We start from the raw sequence: 24,312 nt of genomic DNA on the forward strand, positions 1-24,312 counted from the left end.
AGCATAACTGAAAAGATCCTCAATCACACTTATACCAAGAGCAATGCAGTTAACACCTACTAGTTTTTTCCGTATTGTGTCTGTGCACTCTCTGTTGACAACAATTTTTAAAAAGTTATTGAATTACAAATATACACGTAACCTGACCCATCAAGTCCAACAGTTCTTCCTATAAATATACAGACATATGTGTAAAATGACTTTCATGCAGGTTAGTCATTTCAGTATTGTCTGATACAGCAAATGTGGGTATCTTTCCAAAGAGACAGGCTAAGAAGTTATGAAAGAATGAGGGAGTGCTTTTATATATAAATATGGTTAGGATATATTACTAAGTAGAAACATGGGAACAGTGGATAGCATGGTAATTTGCAATTTAAAAAAGAATATACAGTAAACATCTTCCCAGTAAAAGAAATAGATAGCACTAGTTACATCTGGGGATACCTGAGAAATGAAGGGTGGATCTAGTTTCACTGTGTATCTTCTTATACCATTAGAATTCTGAATGAGCCGGGTTCGGTGGCTCAGCCTGTAATCCCGCACCTTTGGGAGGCTGAGGTGAGTGGATTGCCTGAGCCCGTGGGTTCGAGACCCACCTGGGCAGTGAGACCTTATCTCTACAATAAATCAAAAAAAAATCAGCCAGGCGTGGTAGCGCATGCCTGTAATTCCAGCTACTCGGAAGGCTGAGGCGGAAGGATCGCCGGAGCCCAGCAGGCGAGGCTGCGGTGGCTGGGAGTGGCCACTGCACTCCAGTCTGGGTGACAGAGTGAGACTCCAACTCATAAAAAAAGAATTCTGAATGATTCACACAGATAAAGAAAATTAAGAAGTGCTCACTAAAAAAAAAAAAATTGGCAGGTATATACATTGGAATAAATAACAAACATTCTAAAGAAAAAAGTCATGGATTGCCTCACTTAAGTTGCCTCTGTGTTGTAATTTTTGTTTTACTTCCTTGTGCACTTCTTTTTCTGCATTAAAAAATAGCTGCAATGTACTCATGTACATTCTGTTCTTTTTAACCTAAAAATTTCTCATGTTCACTGTTTTCGGATTTTTTAATTATGGGTATTTTCAACCATGCATGAAAATAGAGGGAATAGAAAAATGAAGCCGCAGATATTTACCACCTAGCTTCAATAATTATCAACACATGGCCAATCTTGCTTCACTTGAAGCCCCTCACCACCATTGCATCCAACCTAGCATTATTTCAAAACAAATTATAAACAGCATATATTACAAATTGGCATGCATTTCAATTATACTACCACTATTATACCTAAAACTTTAATAATTCCTTAGTGTCATCAAATATACAGTTTTAAAAGTTGCCCAATTATCTTGTAAAAGTTTCAGTTTTTTTGAATCAAGAACCAAATAATATCCACACAAATGGGTTACGTTTTTTCTTTTCTTTTTTTTTTTTGAAGTTGCAGTCTCACCCTGTTGTCCAAGCTGCAGTACAGCTCACTGCAGCTCACAGCTCACTGCAGATCATAGCTCACTGCAGCCTTGACCTCCTGGGTTCAGGAGATTCTTCCACCTCAGATCCTTCCACCTCAGTCTCCTGAGTAGTTGGAACTCCAGGCGCACAGCACCATGCGTGGATACTTTTTTGATTGTGTGTGTGTGTGTGTGTGTGTGTGTGTGTAACTCCAGGCGCACAGCACCATGCGTGGATACTTTTTTGATTGTGTGTGTGTGTGTGTGTGTGTGTGTGTGTGTGTGTGTAGAGATGAAGTCTCGCTATGTTGTCTAGACTGCTCTTGTACTCCTGGGTTCAAGCAACCCGCCTTGGCCTTCCAAAGTTCTGGGGTTACAGGCATGAGCCACCTACCATGCCCAGACTGATATTTCTTTTGTCCATGAGTTGCCCATCTCTTTTAAATTTTTTTCTTGTAATTTATTTGTTGAATAAACCATATCAGTTGTCCTACAGTTTCCTAGGTTTTAGATTTTGCTGACTGCAAAATCAGCATTTAACTTTTTTGTTAAATGGTGACATTTAACATGTCCTCCTGTCCTTTGTACTTCCTGTAAATTGGTAGTTAGATTTAGAGGCTTGATAGGATTCAGTGCTGCATGGTAGTGTTTTTGGTATGTGTGCCAACTGAAAGAGCAATGCAATATTTCATAGTATAGATTTACTGTACTTTATTTACCTATTCATTGACCATTTCTAATTACATGTTAATATAAAAAAGTGACTATTTATAGAACCTCTTCGAATATAAAGAAGTATTTATATTTGAATACACATATGTGAACCTAAAACATCTTTTAATATAAAACTCTTTGTAGTTTGGAATTTTTTCTTTGGAGAAAGTCATAGAAGTAGAATACTAAGTTAAAAGTCTGAATGTTTTTTAATGCATATGGGTCAAATTATTCTTTAAAAGGTTCTTTATATTCTCACTAACAAGATATGATATTGTCTATTTCATTAAATCCTTGCCAGTTCTAATTATTCTAATTTTAAACTTACTCATTTGATAATGTGAAGCTTTTACCACATGTGATTTATTTTTTTTAAGTAAAAGTAAACTTTTGGGGAATGTTTATTAGCTACCTACCTTTTCTTTTGGGAATTTTCTGTTATATGCTTTGCCTATTTATGTGGTAGTAAAATCATTTCTTTCCTTCTTTTTCTGGCATAAGTTTGTGCAGAAAAGGAGAGAATGATTTTCTCTAAAAACCATGTTAAAAGTTCAGATAGTATATGGCAAATAAACTTGAACTTTGAACCCTGAAAGAGCAGTAACATTATTGAGTAGATGAAAAAAGAACATCCATCTACCTTTCAAAGATTGATGAGTTAAAATATCATTTAATTTTTAATTAAAAACAAATCAAAACCAAAAACTTTCATTTAAAATCTCATTTTTCTCTCAGCATAAGTCCCTAAAAGCTTTTAAGAGATTTTGTGTATCTGAAGAATTTTAAGAACAGAATCCCTGATACTGATCTATCAGGTGGAATTAATCTAAATAGCTTTCCAAAAAGTTAGCTGTTCTTCAGGAATGAAGGCTATCCTTGTTTTAAAAACTGCCTGAAGCCGGGCTCAGTGGCTCAGCCTGTAATCCCGTGCCTTTGGGAGGCTGAGGTGAGTGGATTGCTTGAGCCCGTGGGTTCGAGACCCGCCTGGGCAACTTGGCGAGACCTCATCTCTACAATAAATCAAAAAATCAGCCGAGCATGGTAGCGCATGCCTGTAATTCCTGCTACTTGGAAGGCTGAGGTGGAAGGATCGCTGGAGCCCAGCAGGTGAGGCTGCGGTGGCTGGGAGTGGCCACTGCACACCAGTCTGGGTGACAGAGTGAGACTCCAACTCAAAAAACAAACAAACAAACAAACAAACAAACAAAAACTGCCTGTATTAGAAAATGTCTGCAGACATAGAGTCTTTTCCTTTTAATCAATCCTCTTTTGGAATACGGCTGCATCTTTTCTTTCTTTCCTTCTTTGTTGGGGAGTAAAGCTGCTTATTTATTTAGTTATGAGCTGGGGTCTCACTCTGTTATTTATTTAGTTAGTTAGTTATGATTTGGGGTCTCTGTTGCCCAGGCAGAGGATAGCTCACCACGGCGTCAACCTCCTAGGTTCAAATGACCCTTCTGCCTCAGCTATCATGCCTAATTTTAAATTTTTTGTAGCAGTGATGTCTCACTATGTTGCCTAGGCTGTGAATCTCATATGGCTTTTAAAAATGAATAATCAAGCCGGGCTCGGTGGCTCAGTCTGTAATCCCGCGCCTTTGGGAGGCTGAGGTGAGTGGATCGCCTGAGCCCGCGGGTTCGAGACCCGTCTGGGCAGCGAGACCTCATCTCTACAATAAATCAAAAAAAAATCAGCCGGGCGTGGTAGCGCACACCTGTAATTTCGGCTACTCGGAAGGCTGAGGCAGAAGGAGCGCCGGAGCCCAGCAGGTGAGGCTGTGGTGGCCGGGAGCGGCCACTGCACTCCAGTCTGGGCGACCGAGTGAGACTCCAACTCAAAAAAAAAAAGAATACTCAAATTACTATAACAGCTGACTTTTAAAGGTGGTACAAGTAGTACTGCATTATCTTCTAGTAAAAAAACACTTAACCAGAATCTCTCTCTTCCAGTACTTTTTGAGTTAAATATTTTCTCACAATTTACTGGAAAGAAGGACTGGACTGAAAATAGATAGAACCAATTTACATTAATAATCATAAATTAGAATTAGTTCTGATGAAAAAAGAAAGCACAAAGACTAATGTTAATAATCAGAGGTACTGATTACTGAGTTTGGAACACCTGCTAACCACTTGATATACATGTTCCTATTTTAATCACTATCTCAGAATTAGGAACTTAGGCTCTTGTTATCCATATGTCACAGAAATGATAAGTCAAGGTGGATGGAAATTTGCCCAAGGTCACATGGAATTTGAAGCTGGGCCTATCAGATCTCCATATCCAAGTTAAGAAACATACTGAAATGGAAATAGAAATTGGCACATCATTCCAAAAGACAACACTTACTTCAGATGAAGTAGAGATACAAAAACAGAGTTGAATCAATTTAGAAATTAGTGAAAGAAAAATCAGATACTAAAATTAGTTATAACCATGGTATATAATTTGGCACATGAAACACAATATTAGAAAAAGTTGTATTTATTATAAAAATTAAGTTTTGATTTAAAAAACTTTTTCTCAAAAGCAGTAAGTTCATTGTTAAAAACAAACAAAGCCGGGCTCGGTGGCTCAGCCTGTAATCCCGCGCCTTTGGGAGGCTGAGGTGAGTGGATTGCCTGAGCCCGCGGGTTCGAGACCCGCCTGGGCAGCGAGACCTCATCTCTACAATAAATCAAAAAATCAGCCGGGCGTGGTAGCGCATGCCTGTAGTTCCAGCTACTCAGAAGGCTGAGGCGGAAGGATCGCCGGAGCCCAGCAGGCGAGGTTGCGGTGGCCGGAAGCGGCCACTGCACTCCAGTCTGGGCGACAGAGTGAGACTCCAACTCAAAAAAAAAAAAAAAAAAAAAAAAAAAAAAAAAACAAAAACAAACAAAACAGATATCCATAATTCTACCATCCAGAGACAACAAATGTTAATACATTATATTATATATAGTACATATAAAATATGTTAGCATTATTACACACCTATTCATCTTATATATCTGCATGTTTAAAATGCCCTTTTTTGGCTTTATTTTGCATAATGGATAGCCATCCTATATAATAACGGATTTAACCAGTGTAACTTAATACTGGACATCTAAAATTATTTATTTTTCCTACTAAGAATACTTCTATATAACAAAAACAAATAAGCAAAAATCCTCAAAACTTTATTTTATACACATTCTTAATCCTTTTTTTTAACAAAAAATAATTTAAGTGAAATGAGACATCAGACAATTAGCATGGTACCTGACACATCGTTCTTATCACATGGTAAATCTTTTGAACAGGAATCTAGTACTCCAGGCTGACTAAACAATAAAGTATGTAACCATTTTCTGTTATCAGATATACCAATCATCTCCATTTTTTCCTATTACAAACAGAGATGTTGAACATCCTTATACAAATATTTTTGCATGTATTTGAGAAAATACCTAGAGGATAAGTTCTAGAAGTGCAATCATTGGGCTAAGGGATAAACACATTTTAAATCTTTATTAAGCCTTTGTCAGATATTCAGTTGGCAAATATTTTTTTTCCTATTCTGTGGGCTGTCTCCCCACTCTCTTGATGGTTTCTTTTGCTTTTCAAAAGCTTGATGAGGTCCCACTTGTCTATCTGATCTCTTATGGCATGGGCATTTGGGGTCTTGATCAGGAATTGGTGGCCAGTTCCAATTTCCTTAAGTGTCTCCTGAATTTTCTAAGGTTTGTATAGTTTAAAGGTTTTATGTTTAGGTCTTTGATTCATTTAGAGTTGATTTTTGTGTATGGTGATAGGTAAGGGTCTTGTTTTAACCTTCTGCATGCGGTTAGCCAGTTTTCCCAGCACCATTTACTAAATAGATTCTCCTCTCCCCTGTGTTTAGGATCTACAAGGAACTCAAATGTGCCGAAAAGAAAAAAAAACCAAACAGCCCTATTACAAAGTGGGCAAAAGATATGAATAGTCACTTCTCAAAAGAAAATATACAAGCAGCCAACAGATACATTAAAAAATGCTCAGCCTCACTAGTCATCAAAGAAATGCAAATTAAAACCACACTGAGATACCACCTAACCCCAGTCAGGATGGCCATCATCAATAACTCAAAAAAACAACAGATGCTGGAGAGGATGTGGAGAAAAGGGAATACTTCTACACTGTTGATGAGAATGTAAACTCGTACAGTTTTAGTGTGGCAATTGCTAGAAGATCTAAAAATTGACATTCCATATGACCCAGCAATCCCCATTCTGGGAATATACCCAGAGGAACTCAAATCCCTCTATGAAAAAGATACCTGCACACACATGTTTATTGCAACATTATTCACAATAGCAAAAACATGGAACCAACCGTGCTGTCCACTGAAAGTAGACTGGATTTAAAAAATGTGGTACATATACATGATGGAATATTACGCATCCAGAAAGGACAAAATATGAAATCTGCAGCAATTTGGATGGATTTGGAGTCTATAATACTGAGTGATCTATCACAGAAGCAAAGAACTGAGTACCACATGTTCTCACTCATAAGCGGACCCCGAACAGTTATCATAATATATAAGAAAAGGATTGGCAGTAGTGGGAAATTGCCAGGGGGGAGGAAGGGCACACTTCATCAATAAGGGTATTTGATCTCAAACCAGGTGAAGTGGGGACCAAAGCGAGGCCCAAACTTTACCAGTATAATGACCATTTGTATACCTAACCCTGAATTATACCCCTCATTTTTAAAATAAAAATTAAAAAATAAATAAATCTTTATTAAAACTACCAAATTTCCTTCCAAAAAGACTTCCGATTTATACTCCCACAAAATGTAGATGAGTGCTCAGTCTCCCATACTCTTACCTACACTGGATATTATAAATTTTTAAAAATTTTGTGCTCTCTCCTTTCCTCTTTTCTCTCTCTCCAATTTGCTTTCTAAATAAACTATTTTACAATCTAAAAAAAAATTTTTTTTGCAAACTCATGAGTTACAAAACAGCATTGTGTTTTAGTTTGTATTTAATTGTTAGAAAATGTGATAATTTTAAAATTTACGCCTCAGTCATGACCTCTAAACTTGTACTCAAAACCAACTGCTTACTCAAATGTCTAATGGACAACTCTAATAGTTGAGATATTAGAGAGAGTTAACATGTCCAAATTGAACTGATCTTATCCTTAAACCTCTCCAACCTGCCCACTATTTCATCACTGAAAATGGCAATTACATTATTCCAGTTGCTAGGCCAAAAACTGGAGCCATCTGGACTCTGTCTTTTCTCTTACAACTGCAGATTCAGACCACTTTTCACTACCTCCACAAATACCATCCTGGTCTAAGCCACTATCATCTTTTTGTTTTTAAAGATTCAGAGGTACACATGTGTATTCAGACATATTATACATGTTATACAGACATATTGTGCAGTGGTGGGGATAGTGAACATTGTGTCCTGTGGGTAGTTTCTGAACTCTAACTTCCCTCTCCCCTCCCTTAATCCTTTAAGATAAATTTCTCAAAGTTAGATCAATGGATGTAAATTATTTAAAACTGTTGATTCCTATTTCCAACTTGTTCTATAAAAGTATCACATTAATTTATACACTCAACAGATACATGTGGCAACACTCATTTTTTTCTCTCTCTGATGAAAAACGAATTACTACAGTATAAAATGCTCTACCATTAAGAAGCATTATTTTGTATGAAGATGGTATCCCCACCACTAATCAAATGTCTAATGGGCAACTCTGCCTTACTATATATAGCTCTAAAGAGGTGGCATAAAACAGCTTCTTTAAGTTGTGATTACAACTAAATCTGAAATAAAAATAGAGCCATAAGGTGAAGAGCCAATTATTGAATACATTTAAATTATAGCAATTCTTAAAAGTTTTCCAAATAGCCTTACTAAAGAAACAGTTTTCTTAAATAAAAGGTTGAGAACTTTGTCAGAGTGTTGTTAATTGTCACTGCAGTTGGCTGACAGGTGCACAGAGGTTTTTATTATTCATTCTACTTTTGGTTACGTTAAAAATTCACAGTAGAAAAGTTAAAAGAAAAAATAAAAACCACATCAACATTTATCTTCATAGGATGGTTACAAATATGAAGATCTGTTTATAAACAAGAGTAAAACATAAGTAACTTCTCAAGATTTTTCCTTATTTACTGCCAACTATCTTTGGTGGGTCTTTATGCTTTTATATCAGTATATTCAAAACCCTATTGCATTGTTAGTATATAAATATTCAGAGAAAATGATCCATTTAAAAAGTATTAACACTAGTTATTTCTGGGTAATAGGATGTGATGAGTTATTTTCCTTTAGGCTGTTTCTAAACTTTCTATAATGCCTTAGTGATGCTCTTAACAAAACATTAAATAAAAATAAACAGTAAAACAAAAGAAAACCCCTACCATACATCTGAATGCTACGTCTTTGTTCTTACCAGTGGTCACATTGGCAGCATTTTTTCGATCTATCTCTTCATAAGTGATACAATTTTGGCTTATTTTAACCATCTAGAAACCATATACAGTAGTATTCATTTGTTCCACAAATAATTATTATTTGCACTATTCTAGGCACCAAAGATCCAGTGATAAGGCCCCTCTTCTAACAAAATTTACTTGACTGGGACAGAGAACACCAATTTATTCACACATTACTTACCTAAATTCTGTCTCATCACTAGAGACGAACATTTCCACATGAACTAATGTCGACCTAACAGAACTCTTTAAGAACCAAAATTTTAATCTTTCTAGATATAGATCATTCTAAAATCTTACATACTTTCCTAGAGCATTCTAAAGTCTTACATATTTTCCTGTCTTTTACGTTAAGAGCCTTTTCTCTTGACAATCATGGGGATATTGAATTTCTGAAAATGTCTGTGGTTAGCACAAATTATGATTGTTAAGATAAAAGTTTCAATTTTCTAAAACAGGGATCAGTAAACTATGGCCTATGGAGTCAAATCCAGCTGTTTTTGAATGGCCTCTGAGCTAAGAAAGGTTTTTATATTTACAAAGGTTAAAGAAAAAGAATACTGTTTCAGAGATCATATGTAATTCACAAAGCCTAAAATATTTACTCTCTGGCCCTTCATAGGAAAAGTTCACTGTTTCCTGTTCCAGGGAGAGCCACTTCTAAACTAGGTTTGTTGGCATTAAATCCCTGTCCTAATAGGTAGCTCAAGACCTTGAGCCACCTTCTTCAATGACTTAGGAAATATACTTTGAGAAGTGCTGAGGCAGACTTTCCTGAAAATTTTCTATGTAGCCTATATATTTTTGCATTTTTCAAGATTGTCCTTTTGTTTTTGCATTCTTCACTGTTTGATTTCACAACGATCTCAGCAAAATGCTGTGTAACTGCCTGTTCTCTAAAAACAAATGGTTTTGGAGGTTAAGGGTTCTCTTCTGAAAGTCCAATCTTCTATCTACATATTGAGAAGGTGAAACCAATATACTAGCTTCTTAGACTTACTTGTCTACACAGTCCACAAAAAAAGGAAAGTACTAGTTGTCAAGTGATTTTAAGGAATAATCAATCCATGCATATACATGTGAAATGCTGGTATACCAAAATCACAATTAACCAAGGGTTACTATAGTAAAGAGAAAGGGAGATTCAGGGTCACCAGTAAGCAATCACTTCAGACTGAGTCGTGTGTATGGTTAATACCTGCTTCTTCCAGTTTCTCTTAATGTAATTTTACTCCATATCTCTTTCACATCCATCACCTTTGTCAGTTGTGGACTTAAAAACCTAAAAACTAGCTGGACGTGGTAGCTCATGCCTGTAATCCCAGCACTTTAGGAGGCGGAGGCCAGAAGATTACATGAGCCCATGGGTTCAAGACCAGTCTGGGCAACATGGCGAGACCTTGTCTCTACAATAAATCCAGAAAGATTAGCTGGGCTTGGTGGTGCACGCCTGTAGTTCCAACTACTTGGAAGGCTGAAGTGGAAGGACCGCCTGAGCCCAGCAGTTTGAGACTGTAGTGGTCATGAGCATGCCACTGTCCTCCAGCCTGAGCGACAGAGTGAGACTCCAACTCAAAACAAAACAAAATAAAAACGCCTAAAAACTAAACTTGTTAGAAGTATGTCTAAATGAGAATTTAAGATCTATATCATGACCTGAAGAATCACTCTATTATCATGTAATATATACTTTTTTTATCATCTATTTTGCTTGTTCAGGGATTTTAAAATTCTATTTAGAAAAGTTAAGTCACTGGACAAGTGATTATCATATACTTTGCTTAGAATAATAACTATAAAACTAAACTCATTTTTAAAAAGAGACAGAAAAACCTCTAGTTAGGAAATTTAAAAGCTGGGAGGAAAGCTTTGCAAAACTGTTTAGAACTAAAATATAAATGCTCTATTTTATGTGTATCATACAATGCTCTACTTAAATTATGCACATTTAGTTTAAAACCTTAAAAGAACCATTATCTTCGGAAAAGAAATTGTAGGGAACTTTTCTAAGATGAACCTGTAAGCATCAGTCAGACATGTGACCTGGTTACTCTAAGAGGAAAAACAAGTAAGTAGTAGTAGCAAATTTCCTTCCTTCCTTCCCTAGTTCGTAGTAGTAGCAAATTTCCTCCTTCTTTCCTTCCTTCCCTCCCTCCCCACCTTCCCCTCCTCTCCCTTTCCTTCCCCTTCCTTCCTTCCTTCTTTGAGTTGAGGTCTCATCCTGTCACCCAGGCTTGAGAACAGTGGCATGATCACAGCTCACCGCAGCCTCAACCTCCTGGGCTCAGGCTATCCTTCCACCTCAACCTCCTGAGTAGCTGGGAACAGAGGCAAGTGCCACCATGACAGCTAATTTTTAATTTTTTTGTAGAGACAAGGTCTCGCTGTGTGCCTTAAGCTGGCCTCAAACTCCTGGGCTCAAGCAATACTCCTGCCTTGGCCTCCCAAAGTGTTGAGATTATAGGCGAGCCACCACACCCAGCCACAAATTTTTCTTGTAATTAAAATAAAAATTAGCTGAGATTTGTCTATTTTGAAACTCATGTTTGTTTTATTTTCAGAACTAGTCCAGTCATTATTTTTATTAGGGCTTAAGGGAAATACATGCAAAGCAGGCTTATCAAATTTGTGGCTTACATGAATTGAGAAGGGAACAACTACTGCATTAAAGACAGAATAAGAACCTACACCTTTAGAGGCTGGAATCTAATAAGCTGAAGTGTAATAGCAAGAACTAGCCACACTTTCATTCCTGAACAAAGCAAAGCAAGAAAACAAAGGAAACAAAACTACCAGTATAGGGATGGGGAGACAAGGTTCAAAGCAATGCGTATGAAAAAGAGTTGGCAGTATCTGCAAAAGATAACAATGTAATGTGGTACAAATCCACACAAACTAAAGCATCCTTAGTGGAAAATTATAAGAAAAAGAAATATGTTATGTTTAAAAACTGGAAGAACTACTGATAGCTTGAAATTGAGAAGACACATGAAAAACAGCTTTGATTTCCAGATTTTCTGTCCTGCTCCTCTGGTCTATGTGCTTATTCCTGTACCAATACCATGTCATGTTGGTTATTGTAGCCTTGTGATAAAGTTTAGAAGTGTGATACCTCCAGCTGTGTTCCTTTTGCTGAGGACTGCTTTGGCTATTTATGCTTTTTTTTGCTCCCATATGAAATTTGTAGTCTTTTTTAGATCTGTGAAAAATGACGTTGGCAATTTGATAGAATTGCACTAATGTTCTCATCACTCTTGAGCAGGCCTTGAACACAGGTCACACTAGCACAAGGGTGGGATTGGCAGATGCTGGACACTGCTAGGGGACGGAATAAGGGGGACATGTGGCAATATACTGGGTACCTAGTCCACTATCAGGAGGAGAATGGGCCAGCTAGCAGCTCAAACTTCACCTGCAAGCAACCTACTAATGTAGCAAATCCCCAATTGTATCCCACAACTATAAAATTAAAAAATAAAAATAAAAAGCCAGCTTTGACTCTCTGAAGGGCTGTCACAAAAAACTGAAGTAGATTATTTTGTGTAGCTACAAAAGATGGAACCAACTGAAAGGAGTGATTCGAAGGAGACAGATTTGCGTTTAATATAAAGAGGAACATTATAACTGAGTTGAGACAGGAGCTGCTTGGGCATCACTAGAGATGTAAGTAGAGACTGAGAAATCACTTGGTAGTTGTAAAAAGTTTCCAATATTGAATAAATGATTGAATTAGATCAAAGGTCAGCAAACTATAGCCAGTGGCCCAGATCTAGTTTGTCTGTATAAGTAAAGAACATTATTGTCTATGTCGACTTTCATGCTACAACCAAAGACTTGTGTACCTGCCAAAGACTGCCTGCTTTAAAGCTGAAGATATTTTTCACATGGCCCTTTAAAGAAAAAGTCTGCCAACATGTGAATTATATAATTAAGATTTCTTCTAATTTCTCTATGCATGTTAGCTTCAGAATGTAAGGTTTCTGAGCAGTGATTGACTTTATAAGCTTTGTCAGAACCATGAGTAGATGAGGGTTCCAACTAAAAAATATTTTTCACTAGGATGATCCAAAAACTATGTATTTTAGAATTTTAACCACCTATCATTTATCTTCTGCCTTTTACCTCCTCTGAAATGTAGTATATGATGTGTACTGGAAAAAACTTAATAAAATTACACTCAAATTAATTCCGTTGAGTTGGGAAACTTTAAAATAATTAGGCATACCTTAGAGTGCTATAAAACCAAGGCTGTGAATTAACAGCTTAATTATAATCATATGCTTTAATTCTTTAAAGAATTTTAACCAGGTGCAGTGGCTCAATCCCAGCATTTTGGGAGGCCAAAGCGAGAGGATTGCCTGAGCCCATGGGTTCAAGATCAGGCTGGGCAACATAGTGAGACCTTGTCTCTACAAAAAAAAAAAAAAAAATTAGCCAGGCGTGGTAGCACATGCCTATCGTTCTGGCTACTTGGAAGGCTGAGGAGGAAGGAACGCTAGAGCCCAGCAGGTCAACACTAGGGTGGCCGTGAGTGTGCCACTGCACTCCAGCCTGGGTGTCGGAGTGAGACTTCAACTCAAAAAAATAAAAAAAATAAGACTCTGACTCAAAAAAACCCACAAAATTTTAACATTTAGAGACTGCAGCAAATGGGATTTTAATAAAGAAAAAAGATGGCATCAGAATGTCTTTCCTTTTCAGAATAGTATGAACAAACTGGGTTTACAAGCTCAGATTTTTTTCTATTGCTTGGTTCACTCCCTAACTTAGGCTAAGTCAGTTTTCTTTGTCTTACTGTAAAATGACAAAGTCAGATGCTAAAAATCTGACAGTTTCCATCCTCTCTCCTACTCACAGCTCCCTGAGCCAGAGGGATAATGCAAGAGAAACATTTGTCAAGTCTCTGTAGGTCCTTTGGGGAGACCTGGGAAATCAAACTGAGTAATTTTACCAATTGGATTTTCCTTTTAGCTTATCATGATTTATAAAAAGGTGGGAAAAGGAGTACCTTTTAAAATTAAGAGTGAACCGTAACATATTAAATAATAAATTCATATCAGATGATATAAGGCAGAACTGTCCAAGAGAACTTTCTGTGACACTATCAAATAAGGTAGCTACTAGCTGGGCACAATGGCAAGTATCTGCAGTCCCAGCTACTTGAAAGGCTGATGTGGGAGGATCACTTCTGCCCAGGCATTTGGGTCAAGCCTGGGCAACATAGCGAGATACTGTCTCTTAAAAAAAAAAAACCAAAAGGTGCTACTAGTCACAAGTAACTGAAATGTGGCCAATAAAACTGAGAAAATTTTTATTTAATTTAAATAGCCATATGTAGTTGGTGGCTGTTTTGAACAGCACAGACATAAGGGATATTTTTACAGCCAATTATTTTATTTAAGGATTATATTAGTTCATTCATTTAGTATCTTAAACAAAACTTCCTCTAGAAATAAAGGGGAATACTGGTGGGTGATGGTGTGGGGAGAAACATAATACTTTAAAAACTAGAATGAAATAAATATTTGTTACTAGGAAGTAAGATATGTAGTTTTTTTTGTAATTATTTAAAAATTTTCTGGTTTGGGGGCTTTGTAAGTTTTACTTACTCTTTTCTGGTGTTTGGTTTAGCTATAATGAATAGTGATTATTTTAACAAATATATAATAATATTTAGTTCTAAACTAGGTCTATTTCATTCATTTATTGAAATTTAAAAAAAATTTAATTTAATTTTTTTAGAGATGGGGTCTTGCTATATGTTGCCCAGATTGGTCTTAAATGTCTGCCCTCAAGTGATCTTCCCACCTTGGCCTCCCAAAGTGTTGGGATTATAGGTGTGAGCCATCACATATTCATTGATCTTATTTTGGTCCTCAATTTGCTTCCTTAGTTCTGTAATTTTTCTTTTAATATCATTCTTCTGTTTTGTCATCTCATCTACTGAACATCTGTGTTGCCAAATTCTTGTGTTCATTATATAGTCTCTCTCTTTAGCCCAAATATTTGCATGTACATTTGTTCTTCTCTCCTTGAATTACATTGTCTTTCAGAAGGAGTTTATTTTTCTTGGGTATGAAACTTTATTCTTTTTCTGTAGTAATGTATTAGTGCAACTGCCACGTATTTCTTTTCATTTTGTCACAATTAACTTGGGCAGCTCTCCCACAGGACAGGTGAATTCTCCTTGACATACTTCCACCTGTCACACTCTGCACTAGAGCTTCAGGGCTTGAGTACTATGCCTGAAACCGGGTTGGGGTATGGGTGGAGACCCTCCTCTGGAGCTCTATGTAGCTTTGTTGGGTTCCTTGTTCTTCTGAGATTTTGTCAAGTCTGGTACAAAGGTTCATTCTACTGAGGAATGGATCTAATCACATGGATCTCTAACTCTGGTTTAGCTTGAAGTCCTGAAAATGGTGAGCTCTAGCAAGTCTTCTGCTGAAATCCTGACATATTGTGAGATGGTAGGTGGGTGTGTTGTCTGATGCTGTCCAAGGTACTTTTTCATTCTCTGTTTGATTCTTTCCAGATTGGGAGGTATTTGATAAAAAGTTCAGGATTTGGTAAATTCACCTTCATTCTCTAAATGGCTTCTGAAAGGTGGGAATGGCACCAGGATTGTCTTTCTTTTCTTAATCTCAACTTTTGAAGTTATGGGATGACGTTTCACAAAATCTTTTGTGGGTGGTAGCTGCTCGTGATGTTTAGTTTGTTGTTTCATCAAAAACTGGGTTCTATGATCCAATTCCATTTCACACATTTACCTGAAAATCTCAGGCTATGCTTTTAAATAAAAGTCTTAACTGAATATCAACAATAAATATTAAAACTTTGGTAGAAGCAATTAGAGATCAAGAGAGACAGAGAGGACTACAATGTTAAAATTGTCAAATCAATCATATAAAATGAGCCAGTGTTTGTAACAAAATGATCTGCTCTTCTATGGAACTATAACATTTATATAAGAATTTCACACCAAAACCTGATGTTTTAACTGATAGGTAAATTTCCTCTTATTTTACTTTGGATCCTCTGTATTCTTGATTGAATGTCATTTAGGCTATATTCTTATACTCACAGGCCAAGGCTGTAGATCACTTAGTCCTTTTTCTAATTTCTCAATATCTGGAAATTTTGTGGCTCCATCAGCGTCTGCCATAAGGATCTTTTCTCCTCGAGAGCAGAATATACCCTGTATTTTAAAATGCCAAAAAAGAGAGAGAAAATTTTATAAAATTAAGGTTAAATTCAGTGACATTTCAGTTTGCTCTACTTTGTTTAAAATACCTAGGAGTGAGATATGATGAGATTAGCAGAAGGATGCCAAAGTTCACTTCTCACATATTAATAAGATCTTCCCAAATCTATCTATCGCCCACCTTCATTATTTTTAAAAACTTTGTGAGGTCATACTACCACCACCTTGGAAAATACCAAGATAATAGGTTTGGAAAAATGAAAGATGCCCTACATAGCTCAGAATAAAAAAGCAAAATACCAGGTATGTGCGATGGCTCATGCCTGTAATCTCAGCACTTTTGGGAGGTGGAAGCGAGAGAACTGCCTGAGTCCATGGATTCGAGACCAGCCTGGGCAACATGATGAGACCTCATCTCTACAATAAATCAAAAAAAATTAGCTGGGTGTGGCGGCACATGCCTGTTGTTCCAGCTACAAGGCTGATGTGGAAGGATCGCCTGAGCCCAGCAGGTAGAGGGTAGAGGGGCTGTGAACCCACTCCAGCCTGGGCAACAGAGTAAGACTCCAACTCAAAAAAAAAAGAGAGCAAAATACCTATCATACATATCATATACATCCATTGTATATGTGTCATGATGCTTAAAAGGGATAAGGGGCTACTTTGAACCACATATAAAGAACATGTTTACAGGCAGATTGAACAATCTAAGACAATAGATTTGCTGTGAAGTGTATCATAAAATTACATATCTTTTGTATTCTTTATTATAGGCGCTAAAGTTTATTAATTGCTGAATAAATAAGAATGCCACTAAATAAGGAATCATGAATAAACCCAAATAATACTTTATGTATTTTGAGACATCTGACACTTAGCAAAATTATGCCACTCAATTTGGGATTGGTCATTTGTGCAAATTATGGCTCTGTGAGTATATTTCACACAGAAATAAACTGCACATCAACTCAATTTCTACAGTATATCTAAATGAATCTCTTCTTTTTTTTTTTAAGTTTTAAAACAGCATTTATTAGAAAAAGAAAGGGGAAAAGAAACGAAGACATGCCAGAATTGGCATGGGCAAAAGAAACCACCAAATTTCTTATTTCTTAAGTGCAAATATTTAAATTGTTTTGATAAACTTAACGAAGTATGACTAATAGACAAGATATATGCAATTATAGACAGAAATTAGATCCTTTATTCTATGGTATAATAAGACCACTAACTAGGATCTGAGATGTCTTATCACAAACATTAGAATATGTGTTAAAAAAAAGCAGAAATAAAAATGTTATTATCCTATTTAACATCTGAACAACATATATCAAGCTTTAGAAAAAACAGTACAAGGTACAAAAACTGGAACTATTAATTAATTTAAAATGGAGAAAAAATACTCCAGAAATGACTGACTATTTCAATGATATATAATAAGGATGAATAATAACTGCAAGTTATTATTTAGCATTAATGAAAGACTGTCTCTGGCCCTCAATCCTAAATCTACTCTTCTTATTCTCTCATCTATGGCCTTCACTCTACTGCCAAATTTCTTAGGTAGTCTACCTTAGCAGCTCCCACTTGTGTTCCCAAGTACACTTTATGCCCTCTGGCTATTTCTTATGTGCCTCATTTACTCAAGAACTTCCTGGTTCTCCTTTCTCTCTATAACCTCTTCCTTGCCAGTTTAATGGCTTCTACAGTCATCCGAGTGGATGTGGATGATTCACTCACACCCTCTGCTCTAAGCTACCTGGACAGCAGTACTTGTTACCTCAAATTTAATATAGTTCAAACTCAACATATTGCCTCTTTCACCAGGTCCTCTCCAGTGTCTCATTCTTTCTATTAATGGCATCATCACCTTCCCAGTTACTAAAGGCCATTGGTATTTTTTGGTCTTCTGATGAGCAGATCTAATTTCATCTTATTTTAATAGCTACCATATTTGTCCTCTTCTTCTCTTGTGTCATTACCATAACCCAAATAAATACTTATTGTATCTTGCCCTATACCGCCACACATGTTGCTGGCTGATTAATGTTTCTTAAGTGTCACTCTGTCAGTGGTAAAGTAAAAAAACCCTAGTCTACAGTTCAGAACCGAACCCACCCACCCTTCCAGCCTTTTCTCCGTCAAGCCACATGTACCATGATGGGTCCTTTATCGGCGTATGTTCCTTCACATGCCCTTGGTCATGTTCCTCCTCTGCTAAGTCCCCTGTCTCTACCAAATCCTAATCGTCTTTGAAGACCATTCAGAATTTACCTCCTCTGAGAAGTCTTTTCTGCCTCTCCCAGATGAAGGGTGATGCCAATATTTTTGCATATACTTCTACTGTAGAATTTCTAACACTGTATGGCAACGGTCTATTTCCCTGCTAAACTGTGATATCCTTAAGAACAGAATGGATGTCTTTCATCTCTTTATCTCTAATAAAGCAAAATACTGGCTGAATAAATTAAAAAATGGATAGATTTAAAAGCCCACCATGATACTGCATCAATGCTTTCTCTTTCACATTTCCTGTGAGCCCGTCAGAGTGAAAACCCATTTCTAGTGCACATCCCAAATATTCCCACTGCTGTATTTTCTGAATGGCATGTCCTTTTCTCAAATCTTTCTCAATAGTTTTCAGAGAGGTTAAGAGCATAGATGTCAAGAAATTAACCTAATCCAAATCTTGACTCTACCTCTTAAATCTGTGACCTTGAGTAACTTACCTTACCCATCTATTCCTCACTTTCTTCATGTATATTATCTCATGAGACACTGTGAGGAGGACCACATATGATAATTATGTTGAAGTGGACCACCTACTCTCCAGTTCAAAATAAGCAGTCAGTTCATAGAAGCCAGTGTTCACCATCACTGGAACCCTAGCTTCAATGACATCTCCTTTCTGAAGTCTGCCATTTTCCTCATGTGGGTGAGGATGCTAGTTGTCTACTCAAGACTTATTCTTTCTTTCTTCCTTATGAATGAAACCCTGATTTGGGTGGGAATAAAAATATTAGAAAAATAGTTCTTTTCTTTCCTTGGAAATAGGGGTGGCACTATGACCTCTGTGACACTGTTCTGGCCCATGATTTGTAAATGAAAGTTATCAGGTGGAACTTCTGGGAAAGCCCCGTAGAAGGGAGAAACCAGCTGGCACGTATTCTTTGCCCTCTACCCTTCCCCTTCCTGTTTGGATGTGAATGCAATGGCTGGCGCTCCCGGAGTCACCTGTGCACATGAGGAAAGGGGAGTAAAAAGGTAGGACTCCAGATTTCTGATGACACCATGGAGTTGTTGAATAAGTCCTGGATTGCCTACTTTTGGACTTCTTTTTATAGAAAAAAAAATAACTAATAAACCTATAAGTCATTTATATCACTATTACTTGGGTTTTCTTTCACATATCTTGATTTTTTGAACTTTATTTCCACATCTCTTGATTCCTACTTGATATGCCTTAGGTAAAAGTAACCTATTCTTTTTTGAAATGTCTCTTGTAAGTGCAATCATCTTCTTTTTCACTTATGCAAATGTCTCTCTTTTCTGCTAGTCTGCCCATTTCACCAGGATAGACCCAAGTCAGATTCAAGATTCACCTTAGTTCACACTACCATACGTAACACAGTGCCTCCAAATAGGTAAAACTTAATACAAAAAAGCATTTTTAAAACTGCAAAGAAAAAATCACATTATCTTATTATCTGGTGACTATATCAAAGATGCACAGATGTAGATAAGAATATTTTAAACCTTAAGATAAACATAAAATATATTTTTCTTAATCACCCAGTTTGTTACAGATATGTATATTTTTAGATTTGATTAAAAATGTAGGAAGTTAATATTGAAAATATGTTGTCACTAACTTGAAAACTGGTGTTCAACGAGCCAATGAATACACATGTACAAGTCTGCAAAAGAGGTTATTTTAAATACCTTTAGAGTTTAGATAGAAATGTTGAAAATATGTATTACCATCCTAATAGCTCCACCTTTCCCACGATTCTTCACCAGCGTTATCACTCGTACTTTGTCACTTCCGTATCTCTGGCAATATTTAAAAGCTACCTGTCAAATTACATAAAATAATAAAATTAATTGTATTCTAAGAGTTATATAATATAAATTGGGTTTCTCCCCTAACTGTTCTTTTTTAGTTTCATCACTAACTCCTTTTGCTTGGTTTGCTCCTAGAATGCTGATAATCCTGCTCAAACACTGCTATTGTAGTTTACCCCTTCTTGTGACTGGATCATACCCATTGTACATTTTGGTGGCCCAGAGGAGTTGTAGAATTCCTGGTGCTAAGATATGACACTAACCTACTAGGCTGAAGTCACAGTTCAGTTTCCTGAAGAGAAACCACCAGAATAGACAGTGACCCTCTCTCCTTTCCTTAACTCCTCTACCTAAGATATGACACTAACCTACTAGGCTGAAGTCACAGTTCAGTTTCCTGAAGAGAAACCACCAGAATAGGCAGTGACCCTCTCTCCTTTCCTTAACTCCTCTACCTAAGCTACTGAGCTGCTAGAAAAAAACAAAAGCCATGTGCTAACTGACCAGTACAAACTTGTAACCAGGCCCTCAACACTGGTTAGTGACTTGTTTACTTGTTTTGGTCAGCTATGCGTCTTATCCTCAGAGAGGTTGTCTGTGTTCTGGACCACTTCCCCCAAATTCTTCTCTCTTAGCAGGTATCTGTGCAATAACTTGTCCTTCTCTGGATCTTCCATCTCTTCCTCTCCATTAGCTCTACAGTCTTAGACTTGCTTAAGTCACCAGCATCATAAAACCTTCTCTTTGCTTCACTATTATCATAAGTGACTGCCATTATTCTATTTATAATCATATAAGATTGGGCATGCTCGGGGTGCTTTATAATCAGTCATGAAATGGTGATGAGCCAAATTTGCAATCTACATTTCTTCATCAAGCATATACTCCCCAAATCCACTGTAGTATATGGTTCATGTCCTTTTCTTTTCTACATCATCTTTCCATGTAATCTTACGCCATCAAAGGCACCTTCTCCTTTTGACAATCATTTCCACAGGTAACTGTAAAGTATTTCTCATCTGGCCTTTGCCCTTCTCCCCTGACTGTTCCTTTTTACTTTCACCACTAACTCCTTTTGCTTGGTTTGCTCCTAGAATGCTGATAATCCCCACAAAGAATAAACCTATGCTGTACAACCACACAGCTAGTGGACAACCCTTGGCCACCTTCTCTTCTCAATATATAAGCTCAGTGGGAGCTACTGCATGGGTTTAATTACCACTTATGTTTATAAATCTCTTATGTCGATCTATAGCCCAGGCTTCTCTCCTGCGTCACCTAGTCACATGTCCAGAATTTCATTCATCTCTTCCTCTCACTGTTGCTCAGTCTATATTCCTCACTGCTGCAAATGGCATCACCATCTACCGAGCTACTCAAGTGAAAAGTCTGGGAATAATCTTCCATTTCTATCACCCATCACAACTCTGGAGGCTATAACTCATTAAATGGAAATGGAAACTCATTACATAGAAATTAAAACTGATTTCCAAAATGCTTCTCAACTTCATGCCACCCTCACATCTCACTGACCATGGATATTTGTTCATGTTAGCCCCATTCCAACATATTCAATGACGATTCATTGCTTCTATGAGTTCCTTATCACAGGACAGGAGACCTTTGTGATCTGGCCCTTACCTAACCTTTTCAGCCAGCTTCTGATATTGATGTACCTTGTATATCAGCAATGTTTGTGATTTCCAGAACATACCATGCTCTCACACTTCTATGCCTTTTCTCAGAACACTGTCTTCCAGTACCCTCACCTGTCAGGCCAGTTTCAGACTTGGCTCAAACACCATTTCTTTTTCCTAGTTTCCATGCCCATCCTCACCTTTCACCGGAAAAAAGTATAATTCTAATATTAATAGTAATATTCCTCCTAAAACATCCTCCCATTCAACTGTTACTCATCACACAATGCTACTATAGACCTTCTCAACTTAGGCAAAGATTATTATTTCCAGTGGCTGATACATCATATGGAATTGGTCAGGCTCAACAAGCAAATATAGTAGGAGTGTGGTCCTCTGTACACACTCCTACTGTAGCCCTGTGATAGGTACTATTAGTTAGCTCCCTACCCAACAATGCTTCCTTGTTCCTTGCTGTTAGGTCCCCAACTCTGCAGTGACAAACGTGTAGCCCTAGGGGATGAATCATGATAGGCTTAACTCCTCTTTACTGAGTACTTTGCCAGCTTCCCTTGCAGATCTGGGTGGCCATGTCACCAAGTTCTGGCTCATGAATTCTAGGGGTAGAGAGGGGTAGGGACTTCTGGAAAATATATATTTTTAAAGTTTTTGCCAGGCAGAGTGGCTCATGACTGTAACCCCACCACTTTGGGAGCAGAGGCAAGAGGGTTGCCTGAGCCCAGGAACTTTAACCTGGGCAAATTGGTGAGATTTTTGTCTCTACAATGGATTAAAAAATAAAAAAATAAAAAGAATTAGCTGGGTGTGGTGGCGCCACCTGTAGTCTCAGCGGCTTGGAAGGCTGAGGTAGCCTGAGCATGCCACTGCACTCCAGCCTAGAGAACTCCAACTCAAAAAAGTGAGACTCAAAAAAAAAATGTTTTTTCCTTTTCATTAATTTTTTTCCAAGACAGGGTCTCACTATGTTGCCCAGGTTGGAGTACAGTGGATATTCACAGGTGTGATCCCACTACTGATTAGCATGGGAGTTTTGATCTGCTCTGCTTCCAACCTGGGCTGTTTCATTCTTCCTTAGGCAATCTGATAATCCCCCATACCCAGGAGGTCACCATATTGATGCTGAACTTAGTGAGGACAACTGATCGGCACAGTGCACTATAGTCCAGAACTCCTGGGCTCAAGCAATCTTCCCACCTCAGCCTCCCAAGGAGCTGGGACTACAGGCATGTATCACTGTGCCTGGCTAAAGATTTTTATGCCTAGTTAAAAAGGAGAAGCTGGGTATGGTGGCAAACATCTGTAGTCTACCAACCACTTGGAGGCTGAGGTGGGAGGATCACTTAAATCCAGGAATTTGAATCCAGCCTGGGCAACAATCTGAGCAAGATTGAGAGTGGGAGACATTGAATGAGATAGAAGACAGGAAGCATAGGTAGCAGAGAACTTTGATCATCCAGGTGAGAATACAGCAGACCAGAATGAAACCATGGAAGTAATAAAGGACAACAGAGGCCAGACCTAGGAGGTTAGAAATAGAACTCAGAGGCCGGGTGCAGTGGCTCAAGTCTGTAATATCAGCACTTTGGGAGGCCAAGGCAAGAAGATTGCCTGAGCCCATGGGTTCGAGACCAGCCTGGGCAACTTGGCGAGACCTCATCTCTACAATAAATCTAAAAATTAGCTAGGTGCAGTGGTGCGTGCCTGTAGTTCCAGCTACTTAAGAGGCTGAGGTGGAAGGATTGCCTGAGCTCAGCAGGTGAAGGCTGCATGGCCATGAGTGTGCCACTATACTCCAGCCTGGGTGACAGAGCGAGATTCCAACTCAAAACAAAAACAAAAACAAAAACAAAAAACAAAGAATATTTGCTCTGCAGATGTTTACTCTGGACGTCACAAAGCTTGATATTCATTATAAGACTCTACAGCCACAAAGACAAAATCACTGTGTAAGTAGCTGAGTAAACCAAAAAAACTTTACTGGTTAGGATGAAAGGCTCCCTTTAGAGAGTGTGATTCCAGCTTTGAAGAATGTAAATATGGTTGAAGCCACACCTGTTTGGAACAGACACACATTGACGCTTTATGGCATTCCCTTTAGTACATCACAGCAGCTGTCACTTGCCCACCATTTGTGAATTTAGTTTATACTGAGTGCTGATTCACTTTTCTGATGTTATTTAAGGGTATATAAATGCCACTGTACAATTGCAATCTTCTCTTGTGCACACCTAAGTCTAAAACTCCTCAAGAATAAGAACTCTCTCAAATTTTCCTCATACCCTCAGAGTGGGAGAAACTAACAGGCAAAATAAATACTCAACGTAGAGGAAACTTGTGTCTTTATTTCTAAAAGCTTCTACTAAATATGATTTCAAGTTTCCCCTTTCTTCCAACCTTGGGAACAGTAGGGCCTCTCCTCACTTGTCCTGCTGAAGAGACGGCATCTCTGATCCTTCCAGGAGAGCAGCCAGTCATGCACAGGCCAATGCGGCCAAAAAAGTGCTCCTTAGGAGAAGCTGCTTTTCCTCAGCTGGGTCGAAGCTGCTTCTGTAATCTCAGCCGCAAGTGCACGAGGCAGGCTTTCTATGCCACTCCCAGTGACAGATATGAAGGGAGTTTACATTTCTCATGACTGCTTTAGAAATTAAAAGTCAAGGTAGAACATGAAGAAAGGATCTATGTTTATGAAAAAAGGTAGCATAAACTGGTGGGCAAACAGGGTTTCCTGAGAGGTTGCGTGAACTGTGGTTG

At 37.8% G+C, this 24,312-nt stretch overlaps 1 protein-coding gene across 7 annotated transcripts in view; it reads right to left on the reverse strand.

Moving 5' to 3' along the window:
- ALG5 (ALG5, dolichyl-phosphate beta-glucosyltransferase) overlaps positions 1-24,312 on the reverse strand; it is a 50,883-nt gene that overhangs the window by 19,905 nt on the left and 6,666 nt on the right. For 5 of the 7 annotated variants that reach the window (XM_008048904.2, XM_008048901.1, XM_008048905.1 and 2 more), the window contains 2 exons: positions 19,820-19,912; positions 15,719-15,832 (listed from right to left, as the gene is read on the reverse strand). In XM_008048904.2, coding sequence (XP_008047095.1) covers positions 15,719-15,832; positions 19,820-19,912 — 207 coding nt within the window. The remainder of the gene's footprint in view (positions 1-15,718; positions 15,833-19,819; positions 19,913-24,312) is intronic. The other 2 variants (XM_021707971.1, XM_021707972.1) reach the window with 2 other exon arrangements.

The sequence above is a fragment of the Carlito syrichta genome, unplaced genomic scaffold, assembly GCF_000164805.1.
Source record: "Carlito syrichta isolate Samal-C Ts95f unplaced genomic scaffold, Tarsius_syrichta-2.0.1 Scaffold128155, whole genome shotgun sequence".
Classification (NCBI taxonomy): Eukaryota; Metazoa; Chordata; class Mammalia; order Primates; family Tarsiidae; genus Carlito; species Carlito syrichta.